Below are 20,547 nucleotides of genomic sequence, written 5' to 3' on the forward strand. Positions count from 1 at the left end.
CTCCTCCCCTTTTTTTCTTCCATATACAAAAAAAGGACCCGAGAACTTCGCCTTCACAAGACTCTCTCTCTCTCTCTCGCACATACACAGCACGATACCAGCAGACCAAGAAGAAGCTCACAGAAGACAAGAAGAGCAGAAGATACAGAAGATAGAGAAGAGACCATGTCAGCAAAGTCCATCTACGAGGCCGACGGCAAGGCCATCCTCAACTACCATCTCACCCGCGCCCCCGTCATCAAGCCCTCTCCGCTGTCTCCTGCGGCCTCCCACAACCCTCCACCCAAGCTCGCCTCGCTCGACTTCCCCCCAGACGTCGCGGTAGAGGCTGTCCTCGACCAGGCAGAGGCTACCTATCCCTGGCTGCTCTCCAAGGATGCCCGCTTCGTTGCAAAGCCGGACCAGCTCATCAAGCGTCGGGGCAAGAGCGGTCTCCTCGCACTCAACAAGACGTGGGCGGAGGCCAGGGCCTGGATAGCAGAGAGGGCAGGGCGTGAGCAGCAGGTAGAGACCGTCGTCGGCGTCCTCAGACACTTCCTCGTCGAGCCTTTTGTCCCGCATCCCCAGGACACCGAGTATTACATCAACATCAACTCAGTGAGGGAGGTAAGACTGCCCCGCTATACTACTGCTGCTGCTGCTACAAGATGCTAATGATGTCTAGGGAGACTGGATATTGTTTACACACGAAGGTGGAGTGGACGTGGGGGATGTCGATGCCAAAGCAGAGAAGCTGCTGGTGCCGGTCAACCTGAAGCAGTACCCCAGCAACGAGCAGATCGCGGCTGGCCTGCTGAGCAAGATCCCCAAGGGCCTGCACAACGTGTTGGTCGACTTCATCACCCGTCTGTACGCCGTCTACGTCGACTGCCAGTTCACCTACCTCGAGATCAACCCCCTGGTCGTCATCCCTGATGCCAGCAAGTCCTCGGCCACCGTCCACTTCCTCGACCTGGCCGCAAAGCTCGACCAGACCGCAGAGTTCGAGTGTGGCACCAAGTGGGCCGCCGCTCGCTCCCCTGCTGCTCTCGGCTTGGCCGCTACTGCGGCTGCAAAGGTCACCATCGATGCCGGCCCGCCCATGGAGTTCCCGGCTCCCTTTGGCCGTGAGATGAGCAAGGAAGAAAGGTACATCTCCGATATGGACGCCAAGACGGGCGCCTCTCTCAAGCTCACCGTCCTCAACGCCAACGGCCGCATCTGGACCCTGGTGGCCGGTGGTGGTGCCTCTGTCGTCTACGCAGACGCCATCGCCTCGGCCGGCCACGTCTCCGAGCTCGCCAACTACGGTGAGTACTCGGGCGCTCCCACTGAGACCCAGACATACAACTACGCCCGCACCGTCCTCGACCTCATGCTCAGGGCGCCCCTCCGGCCCGAAGGCAAGGTCCTCTTCATCGGCGGCGGTATCGCCAACTTCACCAACGTGGCCACCACCTTCAAGGGCGTCATCCGCGCCCTGCGTGAGGTCGCTCCCGTCCTTGTCGAGCACAAGACTCAGATCTGGGTCAGGAGAGCCGGTCCAAACTACCAGGAGGGTCTCAAGAACATCAAGGCCGTCGGAGAGGAGCTGCATCTGGACATGCACGTCTTTGGGCCTGAGATGCACGTCTCCGGTATCGTCCCTCTGGCTCTCAGCGGCAAGACCACCGATATCAAGGAGTTTGGCTGTTAGCCTCTCTCCCCTCCGTTTACCTACCTTCTTCCGCCTTCAACGATAAAAACGTCAATTCTTCTACGATAAGAAAAAAATTCATGCATAATACTAGAATAATTCATTTTATCCAATTTATTTCCCTCTTCGACGTAAACAGTGTTCCCGTGTAAAAACTACAGGTTAATTATTGTCGCTCAATTCCTTGATGTCTGCCTCCTCTGGCCGATAGGCCGGCCACATCCTGTAATGCACAAGCTCTCTCCGTATCTGCTCCGAACAGGCCCAGCCCCTATGCTCCAGCTCGTCAGCTACGTGGTGCACCGTCCAACCTGCGTTCAACAGGATCCGCACCATCACCAGGTTGCCTCCCCGTATCAGCAGCATCATCAGGTTGTTTGGATGATTGTCCGGCAGATCGTCATTCATCCCACAATCCAGCAGCGCGCACAGCAGGCTCAGGTTCGGATAGGCAGCCAGGTACGTAGGTAGCGTATACAGGTGGCCGTCTCCACCATGTCGAAAAGGCCGGTACATGTCTGCGCCCGCTTCCAGTAGCAGGGAAAGACACGCCCATCTACGACTGATGGCTGCACCGACCGCGGCCGAAGGGCTGTCCATGTCGATGTCCAGGCTGCGCTGCTGATGCGAGGACAGCAGTATCATCAGCTCTTCCAGCAGGCCCTTCTCGGCAGCAATGTATAGACATGAATGGCCGTGTCGGTCTCTCGCGGCAGGATGAGCACCAGATTCAAGGAGCATGAGCGTGGCATATCGGAAGTTGCGTGCCACCGCTCGGGGAAGCAGTTTCGTCACCGTCGAGTGTACGGCCGGATGGTCGAAGGGGAGCGTCTTGATGTCCGACAGCCCGTTCGTGTACATCGTCGCCGGATGGTTGCACTGTCGCATATGCGCTAGGTTGATCTCCAGCGACTTGAGCGCCCATCTCTCGGGGCAATTATCCAGCACTGCCTCCATGGGTGCCGCCATCAGCAGGCCTCGCATGATCGAGAACCACGATCCTACCTTACCGTTAGCCCTACAGCCCGGTCACCTGTAAGGCAGGTTCACTCACTGTTGACCGCCATCAGGGTCACGATCTGAGTCCAGTTGCCTCGACCACGCCCCTTACCCTCGCAAGGAGTCGTCCTCTCGCTCGGTAGCCGGACCAGGTGGCTGAACACCGAAGACACCGCTGGCCAGGGCAGCGACGTCACGGCGTCATGGACGAAGGGGCTCGCAGCGACGTTGACGGGGAAGGGAATCAAACTAGACCCTTCGGCTGAGAGCTCTTCGGAGACCAATGATTCATATTCTATGAAAACCTCCATCTTGCCAAGTAGCTACGCCATATATTCAAACGGATCCTATTGAATCACGGTCAAAACGGGCGTGTGTGGGCGGCCGGCCGGCCACGATGAAGGGCTGTGTTTGAACCATCTATGTATAGACAGCAAGAGCAGTCCATCTCAGACCATAAACAAGAGCAGCTGCAACAGACAGTCTCGTCGATGATAGCCATATACGATCCGCATGAAGGCATAGAGTGGCACGATATCGGGTTGTCAATCTTGACTCTTGTAGCTGCGTTTTGCATCTACCCGTCCGTCGCACTTCAGCTCCTATATAATTTCTCGGTACCCAGGGTATCGTCGACAGCCTCCTGCCACCTTTCAGACGGCTATCGTTCTAGTTAGAAACATGCAGTTAGAAACATGCAGTGCGTGGCACCAAGGAAACCTGCATCAGGACCAGAGACGGGCTATTAATCACTGGCTGGCGGAATCTGATAGTTATCCGTATGTACTCCGTACAACCACGGGCCAGCAAAGCCTTGGTTTTTCCGGTGCGACGTGGACTGCCGCATGAATGGCAAAAGATGCCAGCTTGGAAGAAATATTTCAATAGTGACCGATCTAGGTGTAATTGGGTGTAATCTGCTGTTTCGTTCTTGTCCTTGGTGGCCTTTTCTTTTTGGGTTGAGATGGTGGTTTTACTATGTGTTTCTCCTCTAAACTCAGCCTCGTCTAGACCGCCCACGATCGGCTTGATGCAGGTGATATGTACTATCCATGGTACATCGATGATAATACACGTAAGCCTCTCAGTTGAGATGGAGCTGTGAGATGGAGCTGTGAGATGGAGCTGTGTAATGTCAAAAAGCTGGGTCCTCTCGTGACTAGCGAGCCGTGTCTACATGACATATTGCTATGTAGCATAAAAAAAAGGAAAGGAAGGTTGGTGATGGAGATGATATGACGATGTATGTTGAGTAGATTCATTCTTATATACAAGAAATCCCCCTTAGATACCTTCCATAGAGAACCGCTTTTGCTCCGAAATTAAACAATTAGCATTAAAAACAAGTCATCCGGGTTCTCTTCGGAAAAGTGGATTTATATTATTAGGTCGTCGATGTCCGGTAGGACACGGGGGGAATTTATCAAGAGACATGAAAAAAGTGATTAATTATTAATTGACATAGGTTTGGGTCACATTGTTTACAAGTAGGCAGCGAGGGCGAGGAGGGCAGCTCCCATACCACCAACGTTGGCGGTAAGGCCGGATGCAGCACCGGTGTAGATGGGAGTGGACTGGGTTGGGACACCAGTGTTGGTGAAGGTGCCAGTGCCAGATGGGCCACCTGGAGCGCCGGTGCCGGATGGGGAGCCAGTGCCAGTTGGAGCAGCAGTGGTGCTGGGAGCTGGGGTGCTCTCGGACTCGGTTGGAGAGGCAGTTGGAGCTTCGGTGGAGGACTCAGCTGGCTCGGAAGAGGACTCTCCGACTGGGGGGATGGAGATGGGGTTGCCAGCCTTGGAGCACTGGTCAACCACAGCGTTGGAGACCTCTATAACGGCTGTTAGTATTGAAAAATGCGTAGCGAACAATAGCACATGGACAAACATACTGATCTGGTCTTCCACAGGGCAAGCGGCCTTGACGCAAGGGGTGATCTTAGATGGGAGCTCTGCCTTCGAGCAGTGGCACTTGAAGTCGGTCAAGTCACTGCAGCCATCGCTTCCGAGAGCATCAACGAAGCAGCTCAGCTAGAGAGAGATGTTAGTTCTAGTTCATTTGTTAATTCGTCCAAGAGACAACATACGGAGCATGGTGGGACGTCTGGGAGCTGAGCAGAGACGACGGTGGCAGCAGCCAGGGCAACGACGGCTTGGGAGAACTTCATTTTGTCGGTTTGTTGGAAAGACGAGACCTTGTATTAATGCGAGCGTAAACGACAGTTGAACGACGAAACGAGTGTCAAAGATTTAGAGCTGTTGCGTAGGATGAAAAGGAGAAAGGGGGAGAGATATGGAAGAATAGGAGGATGGAACAGCTTTATATCTCTCTCCAGAACAGCCACCAAAAGGATTTCAACTGCAAAAAACAAACAGCAAAAAAAAATTAAAAAATAACAAGAGGCAATAAATAATAACAGAAAAAGCAAAGAGAGGGCAAAAAAGAAAAGGAACAACAGCATCCAAGCCCCAGCAGGTTAAAGCAAGGAGTGGGAACAGAAAGGGCTCCATACCCCACGCCCTCGAGTTCATCGGCCAGCGAGAGAGCTCATGGGAAGGAGAAAAAAAAAGGGCCTTCTCTCGTGGATGGAGACTTATTCAGCACATGGGACCAGGGTGAGGAAACGAAAAGGACGGGCTGGGGAAACGATATCCATAGTACGATTCGAGGAAACGATGTCTGAAAATTTCACATGCATCCTCTTTAATATCCGGGCGGCCCAGCAATACCAGAAATTGTCTGTTCATATATTGCGATATAAGTATTTAGCATGTACATAGCAAAGAGGTACATTCACCCCGTAACCATGGAGCCATGAGCTGATCCTGTGTGGTTACAGTGACGGCAAAGAATGACACAGCAATAGGGGTTGCTGTGATGCAAGCTGGAGGGACGTATGCACTGTACCGCGGTTCCAGAGTATACACAGGCACACATCTGAGTATGTGATCATGTATCCATATATGTAACTTGCTCGGGTATAATCTTCGCACCTCTCTTCTTACCCCGGGTGGAGAGGCGTCGTAACCTAGAGAGGGACTAGCGAGATGCTATTTTCATTTCTCGAGAGAGACCTGGTTCACTTGGGCTACCCCAGGCTCACTCTTAGCTCTGAAGGAAGTATATATGCTCCATTATGTATGTATATATATGTACACACATACATAATAGGTACTTCCGTAAGTACGAAGCCTGTTGAGTGGCAAACGAGATCCGATCGCTTGAAAAGGAGACAGTCAAGCTTTTCTTCCCCCTTATCCAGTTCTTCGCTGTTTCTGACCATTTGGTTAGAATTAGTAATGCTGCTAAGTCCTTCCGTGTAAAGATAAATGGAGCGGTTGAACTTATCCCTTTCGTGCGAACTGGCTAAGGGAGGAAAGGAAACCCCTGTTCATAACGATAGGGTTATGGGCACATCATTGCATCTTCCACATCTCTCTTCACCCCTCCCTAGCGCTCCATGTTTCTCGAAATGATATTCAATGCCAATAAAGCTCTTGGCTTGTAGTTGGCGGTGGTCTTATCGCTCTTCTCCGTGGCTGATCTCCATGACTCTCTCTCTGGCGGCGGTTGGAACGGGGAAGCCGCTTGGCCATCCCTTCTCAGCATCCTGAATGGCATTGTTTATGCAAAGGAAAAAAGAAAAAAGGAAAAAGAAAAAGAAACGAGAAGTCCTTTTGAGAGGCTGGGGTCGATGTCTCACGTCAGTATCCACATGGAGCATCCCTACTGGCCATCGACTTCTTGTTCATCGTTGTGGTCGACGCAAGATGTAGGCGAAGTGAAAGAAGCTAGCCATGAGAGGAAGAGACTAATGTTTACCCGTGGAGATCCCGGTAGGGGATGCGCAGGCGTCTCGTATACCGTAAACCGCTTTTTTCTTCAATTCCTTTGAGCTGTTGGTGGTTGGGCGAGTAGGGAGCCGACTTGCCCTGCTCGAAGCTCACCTGCTGATTACCTGCCCTGGATAAATACCACACATTTGTGTCAACTGGTCGATTCGCCTGAGAGAGATTCTCCTCAAACGATGATGATCGATCCAACCACCCATCTCGATCGATTAATAGTAACAGACGATGCTATTGGACTGAATGCCACATTGGAAAATAACGATGGCTAGCTGTGCCACTTGTCGTATCATCCATGAAGGGGGACCCTCAGATAACTCACCAACGTTATGGCATGGTATATATGTATATTAAAAAGCCCGATCTGGGGTAATTTTGTGCTCCTCTCAACTCTCCCTCCGTACTTTTTTTTTTTTTTTTTTGCAAAAGTCCCACGGAATATTATAAGAGTGCCATTATTATTGAGCACTGATTCATGCCCTTCATGCCATGGACTCCCTGCTTGACACACGAAATATGTGAGCAAAGGCATCCGATCCTAGCTCAAGGTCCAAGGCCGGAGATCCCCAAAGAGGCGATGGCTCCGTCTGGATAACGTCACATCGTCGCATTCAGCGTGCCGGGGTAAAGAGTTCGTGGCAAGGCGAGTAGCCGAGTAACCGCGGGAGAAACAAAATATATCTTGTCACGATCGTATTACATACATCGTCGCGATTACGGATGTAGCATTTCACAGCCTCCCCCGACGGCGATGGTGATGGATGGCGAAGGCGAAAAGCTCAAGCCTGGTTCCAAAACATGTCGGTGTTTCATTCTTCTCTTGGCTGGTGTTCGCTGTGTTCTATGTTTGGTGTATGCCTTGGTAGATGCAGGTTCCATTGTATGAAATTATTAGCTGTATATGCATGGTCATGTCAGCCGTTGGGTACATACATACATATAGTAGATATTGATCGCTGGCTCATTGTCTGTCAAACCTCGGTGAGAAGGAAAAAAGGGGGTAAGCCAGGGCAAGTATGTACTATGTAGGCGAGCAGGAGAGCCCAGCCTCCCCTTCCCCCCTTTACTTGTATAATACATAGTATGGGAGCAAACCTTGGACTGGCGTTCGATTGGTGTTCCTGCGTGCGAGGATCCAGCACATCAAGGATGAGTGAATATTGTTTAGTTCCTCTTTAAGAACCGAAAGGAAGAGCTTCATGCATGCTGTCAGGTTGTCAGGCTGTCCGGTTGGTTCGTCTTGCAGCTCGGGAAGGGGTTGATATTGAACTCTGACACAACCCATGAGAACTCTCTAATCCTATACATACAAACATGCAACTCTATCCGTGCATATCATGCAGATAAAAGATTCCAGGATGGGGGAGCCACTCTTTACGATACCCTGCATGCATAGGCTGGCCGAAGGTGTCCAAGGCCATGCGAGGCAAAAATATAAAAAAAGGGGGCTGGTCTTCCGCCTGCTTGTTAATCCGGGGTAATGGGCGAAAGACGGATTCAGATGGAGTATTTGTCCCGAGGATATTAAACGCCATTCCCCAGGTCTTTTTCCCGTCTTCTATCGAACCGCCAGCCGTTCTGTCTCTCCTTTTTCATGTGAACGAGGGGGCTGGACGAAGGGCGGAAGAACAAACCCCATTCTCTAGTCCAGATGCCAGGACAAGTACAGGAAAATTGCCATCCGCACTTCGACCATACCTGCTGTGTGACAACGCATCCGCCAGCTCATCACAATCTCAATGGACAAGTTCAATTGTTGCCGTTCTTATATGTTTGCCATGGTAGAATGAGGAGACGAAAGGTAAACAAAAAAGGGTATTATAATTGATTCCAACCTCAAAAGTCCCGAGCATCAAGCCGATGCCCAAAAAGCAAAACATGCCCCGTGATTCCAAGCGAGAAAGGGAAGTAAAGAAATCATCTAATCGGGATTGGCCAATTCTTCCATCCAAACTGGAGGAAACAAACAAGCTAGGAAAAATGAAGCATTATCGCTGTCCAGCAGTGCCTAAACAAAATGAGAGCAAGAACAAGAAGAATCATACAGAGCAATGGAGATACCCAATTGAACGCAGTATCACGATAACAACTCGTCTACATACGCCTTTTCCTGGGTCTCTTCCTTGAGCAGAACCGTAAGGACTTCAAGCGGCGGATTTAAATCAAGCATATGGGCTCGCCTCCAGCGCTTTATCCGTGCAATTCCAATACATGGCTGTTATGTTATGACAGAGTCAGCTTTGCTACTTTCTCTATCCTTGCTAGGGAAAAAGGCCAACTTACACCATACTGACTGCAAAGGTCAAAGTGCCGTAAAATCTTCTCTTCCAAGCTTAGATCTGCTTGATGTACTGTAAAACAGGTCAGCTCGTACGCTCTCCGTACTATTTTGTAGAACAAAAGGCGAACGGTATACCTCGTTTTGCTGTCCGCTTCCTCTCCTCTGCCCGCCAGTATTCATCCAAGTCCTTAACAGTCAGCGCTTCTGCTCGCTGGTCCTCCTCGGACTTAGGCAGCGCTACCTCGGCCCTGGCTTGCTCCTGCACGACAGCAGTGGAAGTGGTTGATGCTGGAGTTTCTTGAACGTCGGTAGCAGGCTGGCCGTCATGCTGTTTCGCTGCTGCCGGTAAGTGAGTAGGCAGAGATATCTCTTTAGACGATAGAGGCCCCTTTTCCAAGTCCTTTCCGGGTATCGATGCGCTCGAGAATGGCTTTGATACCTTTGACTGAGTGCCGAACTGGAGGGTTGCCTGGTTGTTTTTGCGCGATGCGCTGGAGTCTCCGGTTCTTCGGCGGGGTGCCATGCTGATAGATATACGAATTTGTGGGTTTAATTCGACCAGAAGGCTACTGAGTACTCGATTGTATGGTGTTGTTCCACCGCGTGAGTATTCCCAAATCGTTGTCACTTCTTTGGCTGCCTGGTTGTATCGTTCGGCCTTGGAAGGTTGTCCATGGCAACGGATTTTCTCATCCGGCCAAGACTTAAGACTTCCACCTTAACATTGTAGAGGGACAAGGTTGCTGTCTTTACTATGTATGATGAAAAAATTCCTCTAATCTATTCGAACTGACTATATAAGATGCTAGGCATGTCTCTATCTAACGACTCTGGAATTTTACAACATTAGCTACGATTTCCACCATCTCAACCACCTTCTCTTCCTCGAGTCTCTTGCCGTACAGCTGTAGGGAGACCGGCGCCCCGTCATAGAACTCGGGATCATACTCCTCTTGCATAAACCGGTCTTGGTCGTTTAGCGGCTTCCAGCTCGCATCTCTCTTCAAGTCGACGGTCTTGTCTGCGTATGTTACTGGGAACGTACAGGAGGGGAGGTCTGCGTAGAATGGCTATATGAGCATACACACAGGGTGATAGTAACAGAGGAAGACAGAGGGAGAACACACCTAGGAGATTGCCGAATATAGTGAAACCAAAGTATTGCATCGTTTCGCCATATCCCAAACGAGCGGCTGGAGCGACGGCTGCTGGCGCGATAATACAGTCCATAGGGCCAGCGGTGTCTGTCCTGGTTGCCATCCATCTGTCAAGATACTGTCTCTGAAGGTTGTTGCGTTCTATAATCATGTCGCTCAGTTTTACGGCATCCAGTTGGTTGTCCTTGATGATGGAAAATGCCAGTTCCATCGGCTTGAAAAGAGGCTCGCCGTGCTTCTCCAGCTGAGGAAGGATGGCGGACGTCCCAAACACTTTAAACGCCTCGATGGCAAGTTGCAACACCTCTTTATGGCCGGTTGGAGCCCTTTGGGAGAAATAATCGATTAGTAGGGTATTCTTAGGTATGAAATTGATGGGGTCATATAGCCTACCACTCAAAGACATCGTGTCCTGCCTCCTTTAGCGCCTTAACTACGATATCAAGGGCACGATCGATGGGAGGGTAGCATGTCATGCCTCCATCATTGTTCCCAAGTATCCCGATACGTAGCTTTCGCCCTTTGGGTTGGATAACATCTTTTCTCCAGGGAATAGGGAGAAGCTTGGGGTCAGCATTCAACTGCGCAGCCTGCTCAGACAATATCGACTCGCAGAACAACTTGACAGTGTCGAGTGAAGTTGCCATTGGCCCGCATACAGAGGGTATGAACTCCTGGCCCTGGATGGCTGCTCGCCCACCGAGTGTCGAGAACCGTCCAAATGATGGCTTCAAGCCGTACAGATGACAGAACGCACTGGGGATACGGATACTGCCTCCAATATCTGTTCCGACTCCCAATGGCGATGCATTTAGTGCAATAAGGGCTGCTTCTCCGCCGGATGAGCCACCGGGACTCAATCCCTTGTGGATGGGATTTCGAGTCTCGCCCCAGACCCGGTTATTTGTCTCTACCATCAGCATGGCCGTGGGCACGTTTGTTTTGACGTAGAAGACGGCGCCTAACTCACGGAGCCCGGTCACTATCACGGAATCCTTTATAGTTGTTTCGTTGGTATAGGCTGCCATCCCAATGGACGATGGATGGGGTACTGTCATGAAGTTGTCCTTGAGCGAGACTGGCAATCCATGAAGCGGCCCAACAACATGGCCGGTTTTTTGCAGGTGGTCATCCAACTCCTTTGCACGCTTTAGTCCTTCTTCGAACAGAACTTCAGTGACGCAGTTGGTCTACCATATGTTAGCCTAGATTTGGTACCGATACTTGAAGGCTAGTGAGCAGGACATACCAGCTTTTGTGCAATGACGGTTGCCTTGCAAAAGGCTGTGGTTATCGTCACCGAGGAGAGCTTCCTCTCCCTGATTTGCTCAAGAAGTACCGTGGCATCGGTATTGACAATCGCTAGCTCTTCATCGGTGAGAAGGCCAGATGTCCGAGGGTACGATCTCAAGTCCCGTGGCAGTTCATCCTCCTTGATGTCGGGAATAGACCAAAAGGCAGCAATGGCATCGTCTCTCCTCTTCTGTGCTATCGCCGATATCTCCTTATAGGACTGACCCATTGTTACTGTCAAAAAGCCTGCTCAACTGATAAATCTAGTGTTAGCCCTTTTGGCCTCCTCACGTATATATAAAACACTTGTTCTCTATGTCCTGCATACACTCTTTATATATAAAAGTATGGCTAAACTGGCAAGCCCGGTAAGAGACAACGTACCGATGGCCAACCGAGCCCCTCCCTTCAGTCTTTTAGCCGGCGGTGTACATAGTAGGGCGATCCGATCCTCCGTTTTGACTGGCTAGAAGGTATATTCCATTGGATATCGGCGCCTACCTAGGCATAGATCTAGGTCTATCATTTCCCCTCGGCTAGGCCATCATCCCCGCAAAACATTCTCCACAGAGGCCCTCGAATTTCAGGCGAATATGGCCTTTCAGCCAGATCTCAGGCCACAACGACTGCTTTACTATCTCCGTATAATCATCCAAGTTGTTCATGCAGTAACTATGAATACCAAGGAAGCTCCGTTGCTTGAAGCTGGAGTTGGGAACACCATGTAAATTATTCGGTATTATGGAAGCTGTAGATGTCCTCTTTTCATTTTTAGCGTTGAGAGGTGCTGAGAAACAGAGGCACTTGAGCAAAGAGCTAAAGATAATAGGGATTTTGTTTCCTCTTCTTCATCTTCTCCATCATGTATAAAGTGAGGGAGGGAATTACCAGTTTCATCGTCTCGTCCATAGTACCATGCTTGCTGGCTGGAAAGCGCCTTTTCGGCCGACGGGCTGCCTCCCGGTATTCCCCCACTATCCCCTTAAGAGACCTTCCATATAGAAGCCGAATTCTCGCGGCCATCATTATACATCTAGTTCGCACCTATACACCATTCTATCCTGTATTTATCTGGACGTTGAGCCATCGTTTTGCTCCTCCGCTGTACCTCGGAGAGCCTTCCGTAGCGAACTTTCCGCCTGGTGCTCTCCGGGGCAGAGCGGGGAGTAGCATATTTCCGCTCGGACAGAACTTTTCGGTCTACTTACACAGGTAATCCGATACACTCACGTGATATAGCCAAGACTTAGTTTAGAAGAGCCCATGATGCTCGATGTGGTTAATCGGCTAACCTCAGTCCTTTTCAACGCTTTACCTACTATATCCAATGATTTAAATGCCGGTCCTCAATATTTGGACAACGAATGCCTATACATACATATGTATGCAACTTCTCTTCGGTCAATCAGCCAATACCTTTGGCCGGAGATGGCTCCTAATTCCTTTAGCTATCTAGTTTACCATTAGCAGTGGACTAACTAGTAGAGTGAATAGGGCTACTATGATCGCCATTAGGCAAGCTATCCAAGGTATACATAGTACGAAGAGGGGGTATCATTCTTTTATCGATATAATAATTGGCGATCAAGTGCCTATACGTGAATGAGAGAAAATATGTCGCATTCCGGGGGAAGGTCTGCAAATAGCTCTCTCTCCGGGGTAGATTTTGTTGGTAGTAGTATTCTTGCCACATCCGTTATATCTATTCCTCTGCACGTAATATGGGCAGGTACACTTTATCCTTGATCTTCCCGGAGAAATTTCCACCCCCTATCCTTAGTTTTATGGACATAAAATAAGATCCAAATCATAAGAACCCATTCTTCTTAGCAGCTTCCATCATCTTTTCAATGACCTCCTCATCTGGATCGTCCTTTTTCATCGGGAAGGAAAAAAGCTTCTGATGAGGATTTTTTTGCGCAAATCTTCTAACGGAGCTATTGGATGCATCTGCGTTGGCCTGTATGTTGACAGAAAAAGTGCCCGGCTCGTTCGAGTATTCGGATCCTTGGTCACCCCTAAGGTTGGATTCTGCATCATTTTGTGGCGTTTGTGTGGGAAATAATCGGCAGCCGGCATTCTGAGGGGATAGTTTCGCCTTTACCCTTGTTACGTTAAATTTCGTAATGAAGTTTTTCACTACTTTCTTGGGTATAGACATGAGAACGGCTTTGAATCTACATAACGCACATCCATATCAGTTTGAATCGGGGAATAAGGAATCCAGGGTCATATACCTGGGATGCAACTTTCAAAATAAAGATGGCATTTGGGTTATGGAGTAAAGGAAGACCGCCATTTCAAATTTCGGGCTTCCACCGTTCCTTTTAAAGGCTCGCGCCCTTTTGAAAGAACATCCCCTGCTGCATACCTAGGTAGCATTATGTACCATATGCGACTTTCCAAACTGGGTGCAGGGATCAAGTGACATATATAGGGGGAAGGGAGAAAAAAAGAAGGGGGAGAGAAGACATACAGCAAGTACGTCGATGGTTGACTATAAACATGGTGCTATGAAAACTTTCGTTCGATGTACATATTGTTAATTGTCATTCTCAAAAAAAAAAAAAAAAAGGATATCACAAGACAACAAAATGCAGGGATATAACTGTTAGTTTCGCAGTTCCTCCGCCTCTATAACCGGCATGAATGTCCTTGCTGTTCCGAACATTCTAGCTTTCAGTCGTTACTACTCCGTGTGTACAAAACCTATGAGCTCACCACCGCCTGAGAGAACCGAATCTGTGAACATGGTACTAATGCCATCAATATTTTCTAGGACTGCCTGCAAATCCTAGCTTAGGCATTATTCAAACGTCTATTACTTTCGGTGATAGATGAGTTGAGGCCGGATCTGAGAGCTTCCAAGCTATGAGTGCGCGTCGTGCTTCCTCTCTGTCTTCGGAAGAGTTCAATATTTCCATCGCCAGGTTTCGCATTGCCTTCGCCTTCATTCCAAAGTCCTCAGAGTGAACCCAGCCATCGTTAGAAATGCCCAAAGATTCAAATAGCGCTTTATAGTCATTCCAACCCTTTTTCTCAGCAGCGTGGGATGAAAGCTCATCTGGATCAAATTCAATGGGGCATTTGTGAGCGGGCTGATTGCTAATTTCACCCCAATCATGCCAGATGCGATGCAACATCTCCCGGAAGAAGAACAGCCCTTCATCCTCCCATGTAAAGCCTGCAAGGTCTATAAGCTGTTGCCGGATCGTAGCATAGGGGTATGATAAGGCTTCATAGGCACTGCTACCTAAGTTTTGGAATTTGGATACATAAAACCCCTGCAACTGGGTGAGTTCGTATCTGAGCAACGTCTCCTTCTTTTCCATCTCTGTGAGATTTGCAGCTGAAGGAAGGTCAAAAAGCATTGGACCATCGAACTTCAAAAACTTAGGTATTCTAGCAGCCATGAAAAGTGGGACGCTCATGCAGCCTTGCCAGTCAATAATGCTGACTATCTTGTTGTCCTTGATAAAGATGTTTCCCGAGTGTAGGTCTGAGTGCCAGAGAGTTGCTCGATTTAGGTGTTCATCCAATGGTATTGTCTGAGATACAATTTTTAGATATTGGCTCAAAAGTTGGAGATGGCAACTGGGGGATTCTTGGCTAGTTGACTGCCTCAAGGGATCAGATAGGTCTCGAGGCTTTGCAAACTTGCGTATCCAATTCATTTCTCGTTTAGCAATGTCTTTAGCGTATGAAAGGGGAGATGACCCTTAGGAGACGGTAACGTTAGTGATATGAATACAAAGTAAACTGCAAATGCTACACTTACAGGGCCCTCTGTATTCCGCCATGGACATACGCTCTTCTTCCCAGAATCGTATAGCCGAAGAAGGGCCAATACAAAACCGGTCAGAAACCCCAGGAATACTTTCATGGCCTCCTTCCTCTCCGCTATAATACAGACTTCCATAATGCTTCATATCAACGGAAGACAGAGTTGCCTGGATCTTGACCAATTGGGACACAATGCCAACCCTCTCTGAAATGCTTAAGGTCGACCAGGACTTCCCCAGCTCTTCACCTGGAGCCTTTTCCATAATGATATATTCCGTTCCAACGGGCTGGTCTTTATCACTACTCCATGCTAGTACCTTGGGTACTGGAAGGTCAAGTTCATTTCGGAGAAAGTCGAGGGTTGCAACCTCGCTCGCTGTCGCAACTCGAGGAGGTAGGTAGGGATTTGGGATGCGCGCAACAACTTGAACACCATTATCCATTGAAAGCAGAAAGGCCTTATTATACAAGCCTTCCTGTAGCTTGACCATGCCAGTACATGAACTCGCGCTAGCACATCGCACAGCCCGTTCTTGGAGCTGTCGGATATTGAAGCGTTGAAAGCGTTTTTGGAGCTGGGTTTCTTCGTCCCATAGCCAGCGGCCAGACGTGTAATTGAAGAAAGGATGTTCGCCAGATTCCACTGTATGAGTCGGAAGAATTGGAGTGTACATATTGGAACATTTAATACTGAAGGATCTCCGAAGAGGAACGCCGCGAAAGGTTTGTCCAGCAGAAGCATGTAAAATACCGTTCATGCGGTTTAATCCCCGAACCATGGTCCATGAAATAAATCCGCCTATACTTGACGATGTGGATGCTCGTTTGTTGTAACGAACTACCATTGCCCAGTCAAATGAATTGTTATTAGAACCAAGGTACTGGTCAAGTTAGTTAAGGTAAGAGAAATGGATGCGCTGAAGGAAGACTCAGTAGATGCGTTGGAGCAAGTTATCTTCTTGAGAGAGCCCATTGGGTTTGATTATTTAGCTTCACCATCGCATAGCCAAATTTAGGTATTATTTTGTGAAGTTTTTAGTCAAAAAATTAGGTGGGCGGAATATCTATCTCTCGTGGAAGAAGAGCAAGGCGCGAAGAAGGGAACCATACCGGGCTCAACTAGTAATGTAATAACAACGTAACCACAACCAACCTACAACCTCTCTATTACTTACTACTAGATTGATATACTTATTGCCACGCCTATTATTCTATGTCCACTACTATACTTACTACCATATATGCCATGCCCATCGCCATGCTCATTGCCATATATGCTGTATGCTCATCGCCATGCTCATCGCCATATATGCCATGCTCATCGCCATGTCCATCGCCATACTCATCGCCGTATATGCTGTATGCTTATCGCCATACTTAGAGAAAATTTCAAAGTAATATGAAACATGCTTAGTAATCTAAAAAAAAGGTAGAATTTCTTTAAAGGTTGTATAGCCTTGTTACGTATTAATAAAAATACGTAGTAGTTAACAGTTATATACGTTGTGGTTACTAAAAAAAGGTAATTTTTACGTTGAATATCGGAAAAACGGTATTCCGATAGTAGTTCAAACCTACGCGATTCCGGTATGAATGAAACTCTGATCATGTGATGAGGAGAGCTTACCTAAAGTGACGCGTCTCGCGCGTATCTTCGCGTCAACTTCTTGGCCTATTTTGGGTGGCTGGGGAAGAAGATGAGATAGAAAGCAAAAAATAAAAGGATCCAACCACTGCGAAAGAAAAGAAAAAAAGGACGGTTGATAATGGACAGCAGCATCCCATTTTCCTGTACGGAGTATCGTTGGTGCAACGAAAAAAAAAGATATATCGGTATCTCTTGTTTAAATTGATAATTGATAGCCAGTATGAGCCACAGACCCATCGAGCAAGCACTGGCCGGTCTTCTCCCTGCGTTGGCGGAGGAGCTTCCTCGCGAGCTGCTGCATCTCGCATCCTCTCTTCTCACCCAGTCTCGGAGCTGTGGTGCGACTCTGAAGCCTGAGATGGAGATTGCTAGGCCCTATGCTTGTGCTGAAATTGCCTGCAAGAGGTAAAAGCTGTCGAGGTCTTCTTGAGCCCACTCTGACGGAGAGCTAACTCAGTGGATGATAGGCTATCGAGGACGTTGAAACTTCCTTCCGCCCTCAGCCGCCCGCCATGTCCTCCCCGGGTATACAAAAAGCTCTATTCATATCTCGAGCAGTCACTTTTGAGCTCTTCGGCGAGCTCGAAGCGTCAGTGCGTAGAGTCCCAACCACAGAAACGAACATCTGCCAGGATAAAAAACAACAGAGCTACAGCTCCCCCAGCTTTGCCTACTCCCACCGCAACATCATCCGCCATATCTTCCCCCCCACAGGTTAAAACGTCAAGTAGACAAAATAATGCGATTTCAAATTTGGCGACAAGCAGCCCTCCAATCGAGGATATGCTTCAGTGGACAATGGGGACGATAAGGACAATATGCAAGACGCTTCCTTCCCTCAAGTTAGCCGAAAAGATACCCTCACCCAGCACATTTGCTTCGGCTCTGCCACCCCACATATATGCAGGCCTTTGTTCCGTGGTATCATTAATATTAGCTTCGGATACACGCCTAACGGAAAAGTGGAGGGACCTCGTCTCCCCTGTTTTGTCATGCAGGGAAATACGGGACAATTCTGATGAACAAAGGAGAACACAGGAGAGAACAACCACCTTGATTATTGCCATTTACTTTATTGTATACACGCGTCGGCTTGGCATGGAATACGACGGAGAGAAACAGCAGTATCCCGGCAAACCAATTGCAGAAATGAATGAGACACACCTGGAAGAGACCGTAGGGCGCGCACTGGATAGTGTCAACTTACCCCGAATGGTAGAGGGCTATGAAAAGTTCCCAATGGAGGTCCATGAATGGCTTATGATCATCCTCGAGATGGGCTGGGCGATTGATCAGCAGTGGTTCGAGAATGTACCCCTGCCAACAGCGCAGGAAATTGAAGCCCAGCGCCAGAGAAATAAAAGTAGAAAGAGAGGGCTGGACGATGAGTCTGACGTGGAAGACGAGGACGAAATTTTGAGCCCTAAGAGGAAGATGGTAAAGAGCAGGGGAGAGCACGCAGGGAGAAGACTTCCGACTGCGGAAGACCAATACACTTACGGCAACACCTTGCTGCCTGGACTAGGCACGATGATGCACCCACAGGTTGACTGGCTGAGCGAGGACAAGAGGCACTCCTTTGGAACATGGAGAGACCGCATCATGATGTGGATAGAGCAGATTGAGATCTAACTTTTCGTTCAATTTCCTGTCCTTTTCCCACCCCCTTCTTTGGTTTTGCACCCTGCTTGATTTTTCGTATTTTTATTGGGCATACTTGTGGACAATAACCCCCTGCATTATTACGGAGTACGGAGCGCCATACCCCATGTAATTTATACTGATGAATATCAATTGAGAAGAATTCGCACTAAGACATCACGCAGCATTAAAAGGCTGTATCTATATAATAAAGTCTAGTGAAGTGAAAAAAAAAAAGGGAGAAGCAAAGATTAATACCAGATGCTCCTTGTCCGATGATGAGGGATAGTCTCCCTTCCCTCTACCTCTATATCCTTTACCATGTCATACAATAAAAAATCAATCAAAATCGCATTGACCTGTAAAGGTTTTGCACCCTCTGCCTTGTGGCCATTTCTCTGCCGCTGAAGCTCTTGGATCTCCCGTCGTATCAATTCGACGCCCCAGATGCTTGCACCGCGGAGCTCAACCTCTCTCTGATGCCCGCTGGGTATCTGCTTACGCTGTCGAATGATACTCTCCAGGGGCGGGGAGTAGAGAAGGCAGCCAAGTTGGTTAAGCATCTGAGGAATACGATAGTCTACATCGAAAAATTAGAATAAAAATGTTGGGATTGGGGGGGGAAGATATAAAAGTAAAAAAAGAAAGAGATATACCAGCAAACATGGTGATCTTGTCTATGTCGTGAAACTCTCCGTAGCTCTGGCCCTGGAAGCAAGCCCAGATATCTGCCACGAGAATCTGGGCACGTTTGTAGAACCGAACTTTCTTTCCACAGAATTCTGTCTCGTCTCTGAAACAAGGGAAGTTCTGCGCCAGCAGGTTCACCAAAGCAGCGGCTGAGCCATTGGCTTCGGCAATGCATTGGGAGAAGCTGCACTCATATTTCTAAGATTAGCGCAGTGTGTCAGCATAGGGCCAGGAAACAGCGTATAGTGGGCAGTGAAACGAAAGGCATACTTCATAAAGAACAGTTCCTGCTTCGCGTAGACAGGCGATTCGTTCCTGGAGAAGAGGGATCTCCTCGTCCGTGGCGGACCGAAAGACGTGTCTCAGCACATCATCGGTGCACTCAACTTCATCGCGCCAAAAGTCAGGGCTCGTAATTGGAATCTCTGTAAGTCTCAGCATTGTGCCATTCTTATATCTGGTATAGAGATAATTCAACTGGGGAGGTGACTACCTTCGTCAAGGGCCCTCTGCAGGACAGCGACCAGACTCCAGTATCCGGTCCACTTCCTACCACGATAATCGACAGCGAATCTCTTGGAGGCGTCTAGCTCGTCCGACCAGAAGCTAAAGTTCAGCAGGTCCATGGTAAATATGAAATCAACGGTGGACTCGTCTTTGGCCTTTGGGTGAAGCTCATGGGCCGACCACGACTCGGTCGAGTATTCCTTCTCCTGCATCGTCTTCCAGATGGTTTCAGCTGCCCGCCTGGTTCCCTTGGGGTCCAGAGCAACGTCGATAGAGTTGTCAAAGACGTACTTTGCACCCTCGAGCACTTTTGTCTCTGCTGGCTGCGGCGTCTTTGAAGGACGGCCTCCAAGCCCCAGAGACTGTCTGAGCAGCTCCAGCAGCTCCAAGTCCGGCCCATCGTCATCATAATCGTCGTTGTACATTATGTATATATGGAAGGGAAAGGAATATGCAAAGACAGGTAAACAGGGAGATAACAACGGGAAAAGCAGCCTGTCCGTAGAAGAGATGCCCACAGCTATGACTAGTGATATCTTCTACCCCGAGACGGCAAATGTTATTTGATGATAGACTGCAACACAGAGAGGGTATTAAACAGGAGAGCCGCCAGATTATCAAACGCCTGAGAAGAAGAAGAGACCGAAATGTTTTGAAACTTGAATATTTTCTCTTCTTCTCTTAAAAATTTTTTTCACTGTAGAAATTTATATGTCCATTTTTGGATATTTTTAGTGCCGCTTTTAGCCTCTTTTATTTTTTTTTGAGCTTGAAGAAGAAAAGAAGAGGAAGAAAAGGAGAAGAAGAGAAGGAAAAGTAAAGAAGATGATGATGAAGAGAGAAAAGAAAGGAGGAGAAGAAGAAGTTGATGCAGGAAGAAGCTGTCTTGTGTATATTTCTTTTGCAGGCACAAGGTAGCTAGCTCTGGTTAATGTACATCCAACGAAGCTACATCATAAGCTAGTTAGGAGAAATGCAAGTCTTCTACGGAAGATGGAAGATGGAAGATGTTAGAAATGCCTCTTGCA

The 20,547-nt window shown here is 48.6% G+C and overlaps 9 protein-coding genes across 9 annotated transcripts; 2 read left to right on the forward strand and 7 right to left on the reverse strand.

Moving 5' to 3' along the window:
• Window positions 1-165: 165 nt before the first annotated feature.
• MCYG_02885 (ATP-citrate synthase) lies at window positions 166-1,689 on the forward strand (the record flags this gene model as incomplete). The annotated part of the gene is made up of 2 exons (XM_002847333.1): window positions 166-606; window positions 665-1,689. The coding sequence occupies 2 exons, from the start codon at window positions 166-168 to the stop codon at window positions 1,673-1,675; spliced, it is 1,452 nt and encodes a 483-aa protein (XP_002847379.1).
• Window positions 1,690-1,837: 148 nt separating this feature from the next.
• On the reverse strand, window positions 1,838-2,985 carry MCYG_02886 (uncharacterized protein; the record flags this gene model as incomplete). Its single annotated transcript, XM_002847334.1, has 2 exons — window positions 1,838-2,676; window positions 2,730-2,985. The coding sequence occupies 2 exons, from the start codon at window positions 2,983-2,985 to the stop codon at window positions 1,838-1,840; spliced, it is 1,095 nt and encodes a 364-aa protein (XP_002847380.1).
• Window positions 2,986-4,118: 1,133 nt separating this feature from the next.
• MCYG_02887 (proline-rich antigen) lies at window positions 4,119-4,917 on the reverse strand (the record flags this gene model as incomplete). The annotated part of the gene is made up of 3 exons (XM_002847335.1): window positions 4,119-4,502; window positions 4,563-4,701; window positions 4,758-4,917. The coding sequence occupies 3 exons, from the start codon at window positions 4,836-4,838 to the stop codon at window positions 4,156-4,158; spliced, it is 567 nt and encodes a 188-aa protein (XP_002847381.1).
• Window positions 4,918-8,596: 3,679 nt separating this feature from the next.
• On the reverse strand, window positions 8,597-9,323 carry MCYG_02888 (conserved hypothetical protein; the record flags this gene model as incomplete). The annotated part of the gene is made up of 3 exons (XM_002847336.1): window positions 8,597-8,734; window positions 8,803-8,870; window positions 8,936-9,323. 3 exons carry the CDS (start codon window positions 9,321-9,323, stop codon window positions 8,597-8,599), a joined length of 594 nt encoding a protein of 197 aa, XP_002847382.1.
• Window positions 9,324-9,621: 298 nt separating this feature from the next.
• Window positions 9,622-12,337, reverse strand: MCYG_02889 (acetamidase; the record flags this gene model as incomplete). Its single annotated transcript, XM_002847337.1, has 5 exons — window positions 9,622-9,857; window positions 9,928-10,283; window positions 10,351-11,147; window positions 11,207-11,496; window positions 12,295-12,337. The coding sequence occupies 5 exons, from the start codon at window positions 12,335-12,337 to the stop codon at window positions 9,622-9,624; spliced, it is 1,722 nt and encodes a 573-aa protein (XP_002847383.1).
• Window positions 12,338-13,057: 720 nt separating this feature from the next.
• On the reverse strand, window positions 13,058-13,411 carry MCYG_02890 (uncharacterized protein; the record flags this gene model as incomplete). Its single annotated transcript, XM_002847338.1, has 1 exon — window positions 13,058-13,411. One exon carries the CDS (start codon window positions 13,409-13,411, stop codon window positions 13,058-13,060), a length of 354 nt encoding a protein of 117 aa, XP_002847384.1.
• Window positions 13,412-14,060: 649 nt separating this feature from the next.
• Window positions 14,061-15,707, reverse strand: MCYG_02891 (phosphotransferase family protein; the record flags this gene model as incomplete). Its single annotated transcript, XM_002847339.1, has 2 exons — window positions 14,061-14,968; window positions 15,029-15,707. 2 exons carry the CDS (start codon window positions 15,705-15,707, stop codon window positions 14,061-14,063), a joined length of 1,587 nt encoding a protein of 528 aa, XP_002847385.1.
• Window positions 15,708-16,901: 1,194 nt separating this feature from the next.
• Window positions 16,902-18,313, forward strand: MCYG_02892 (conserved hypothetical protein; the record flags this gene model as incomplete). Its single annotated transcript, XM_002847340.1, has 2 exons — window positions 16,902-17,086; window positions 17,149-18,313. The coding sequence occupies 2 exons, from the start codon at window positions 16,902-16,904 to the stop codon at window positions 18,311-18,313; spliced, it is 1,350 nt and encodes a 449-aa protein (XP_002847386.1).
• A 260-nt stretch (window positions 18,314-18,573) lies between these two features.
• On the reverse strand, window positions 18,574-19,944 carry MCYG_02893 (uncharacterized protein; the record flags this gene model as incomplete). The annotated part of the gene is made up of 4 exons (XM_002847341.1): window positions 18,574-18,902; window positions 18,979-19,210; window positions 19,283-19,437; window positions 19,506-19,944. The coding sequence occupies 4 exons, from the start codon at window positions 19,942-19,944 to the stop codon at window positions 18,574-18,576; spliced, it is 1,155 nt and encodes a 384-aa protein (XP_002847387.1).
• Between the last annotated feature and the right edge of the window lie 603 nt (window positions 19,945-20,547).

The sequence above is a fragment of the Microsporum canis genome, genomic scaffold (genome assembly GCF_000151145.1).
Source record: "Microsporum canis CBS 113480 supercont1.3 genomic scaffold, whole genome shotgun sequence".
Classification (NCBI taxonomy): domain Eukaryota; kingdom Fungi; phylum Ascomycota; class Eurotiomycetes; order Onygenales; family Arthrodermataceae; genus Microsporum; species Microsporum canis.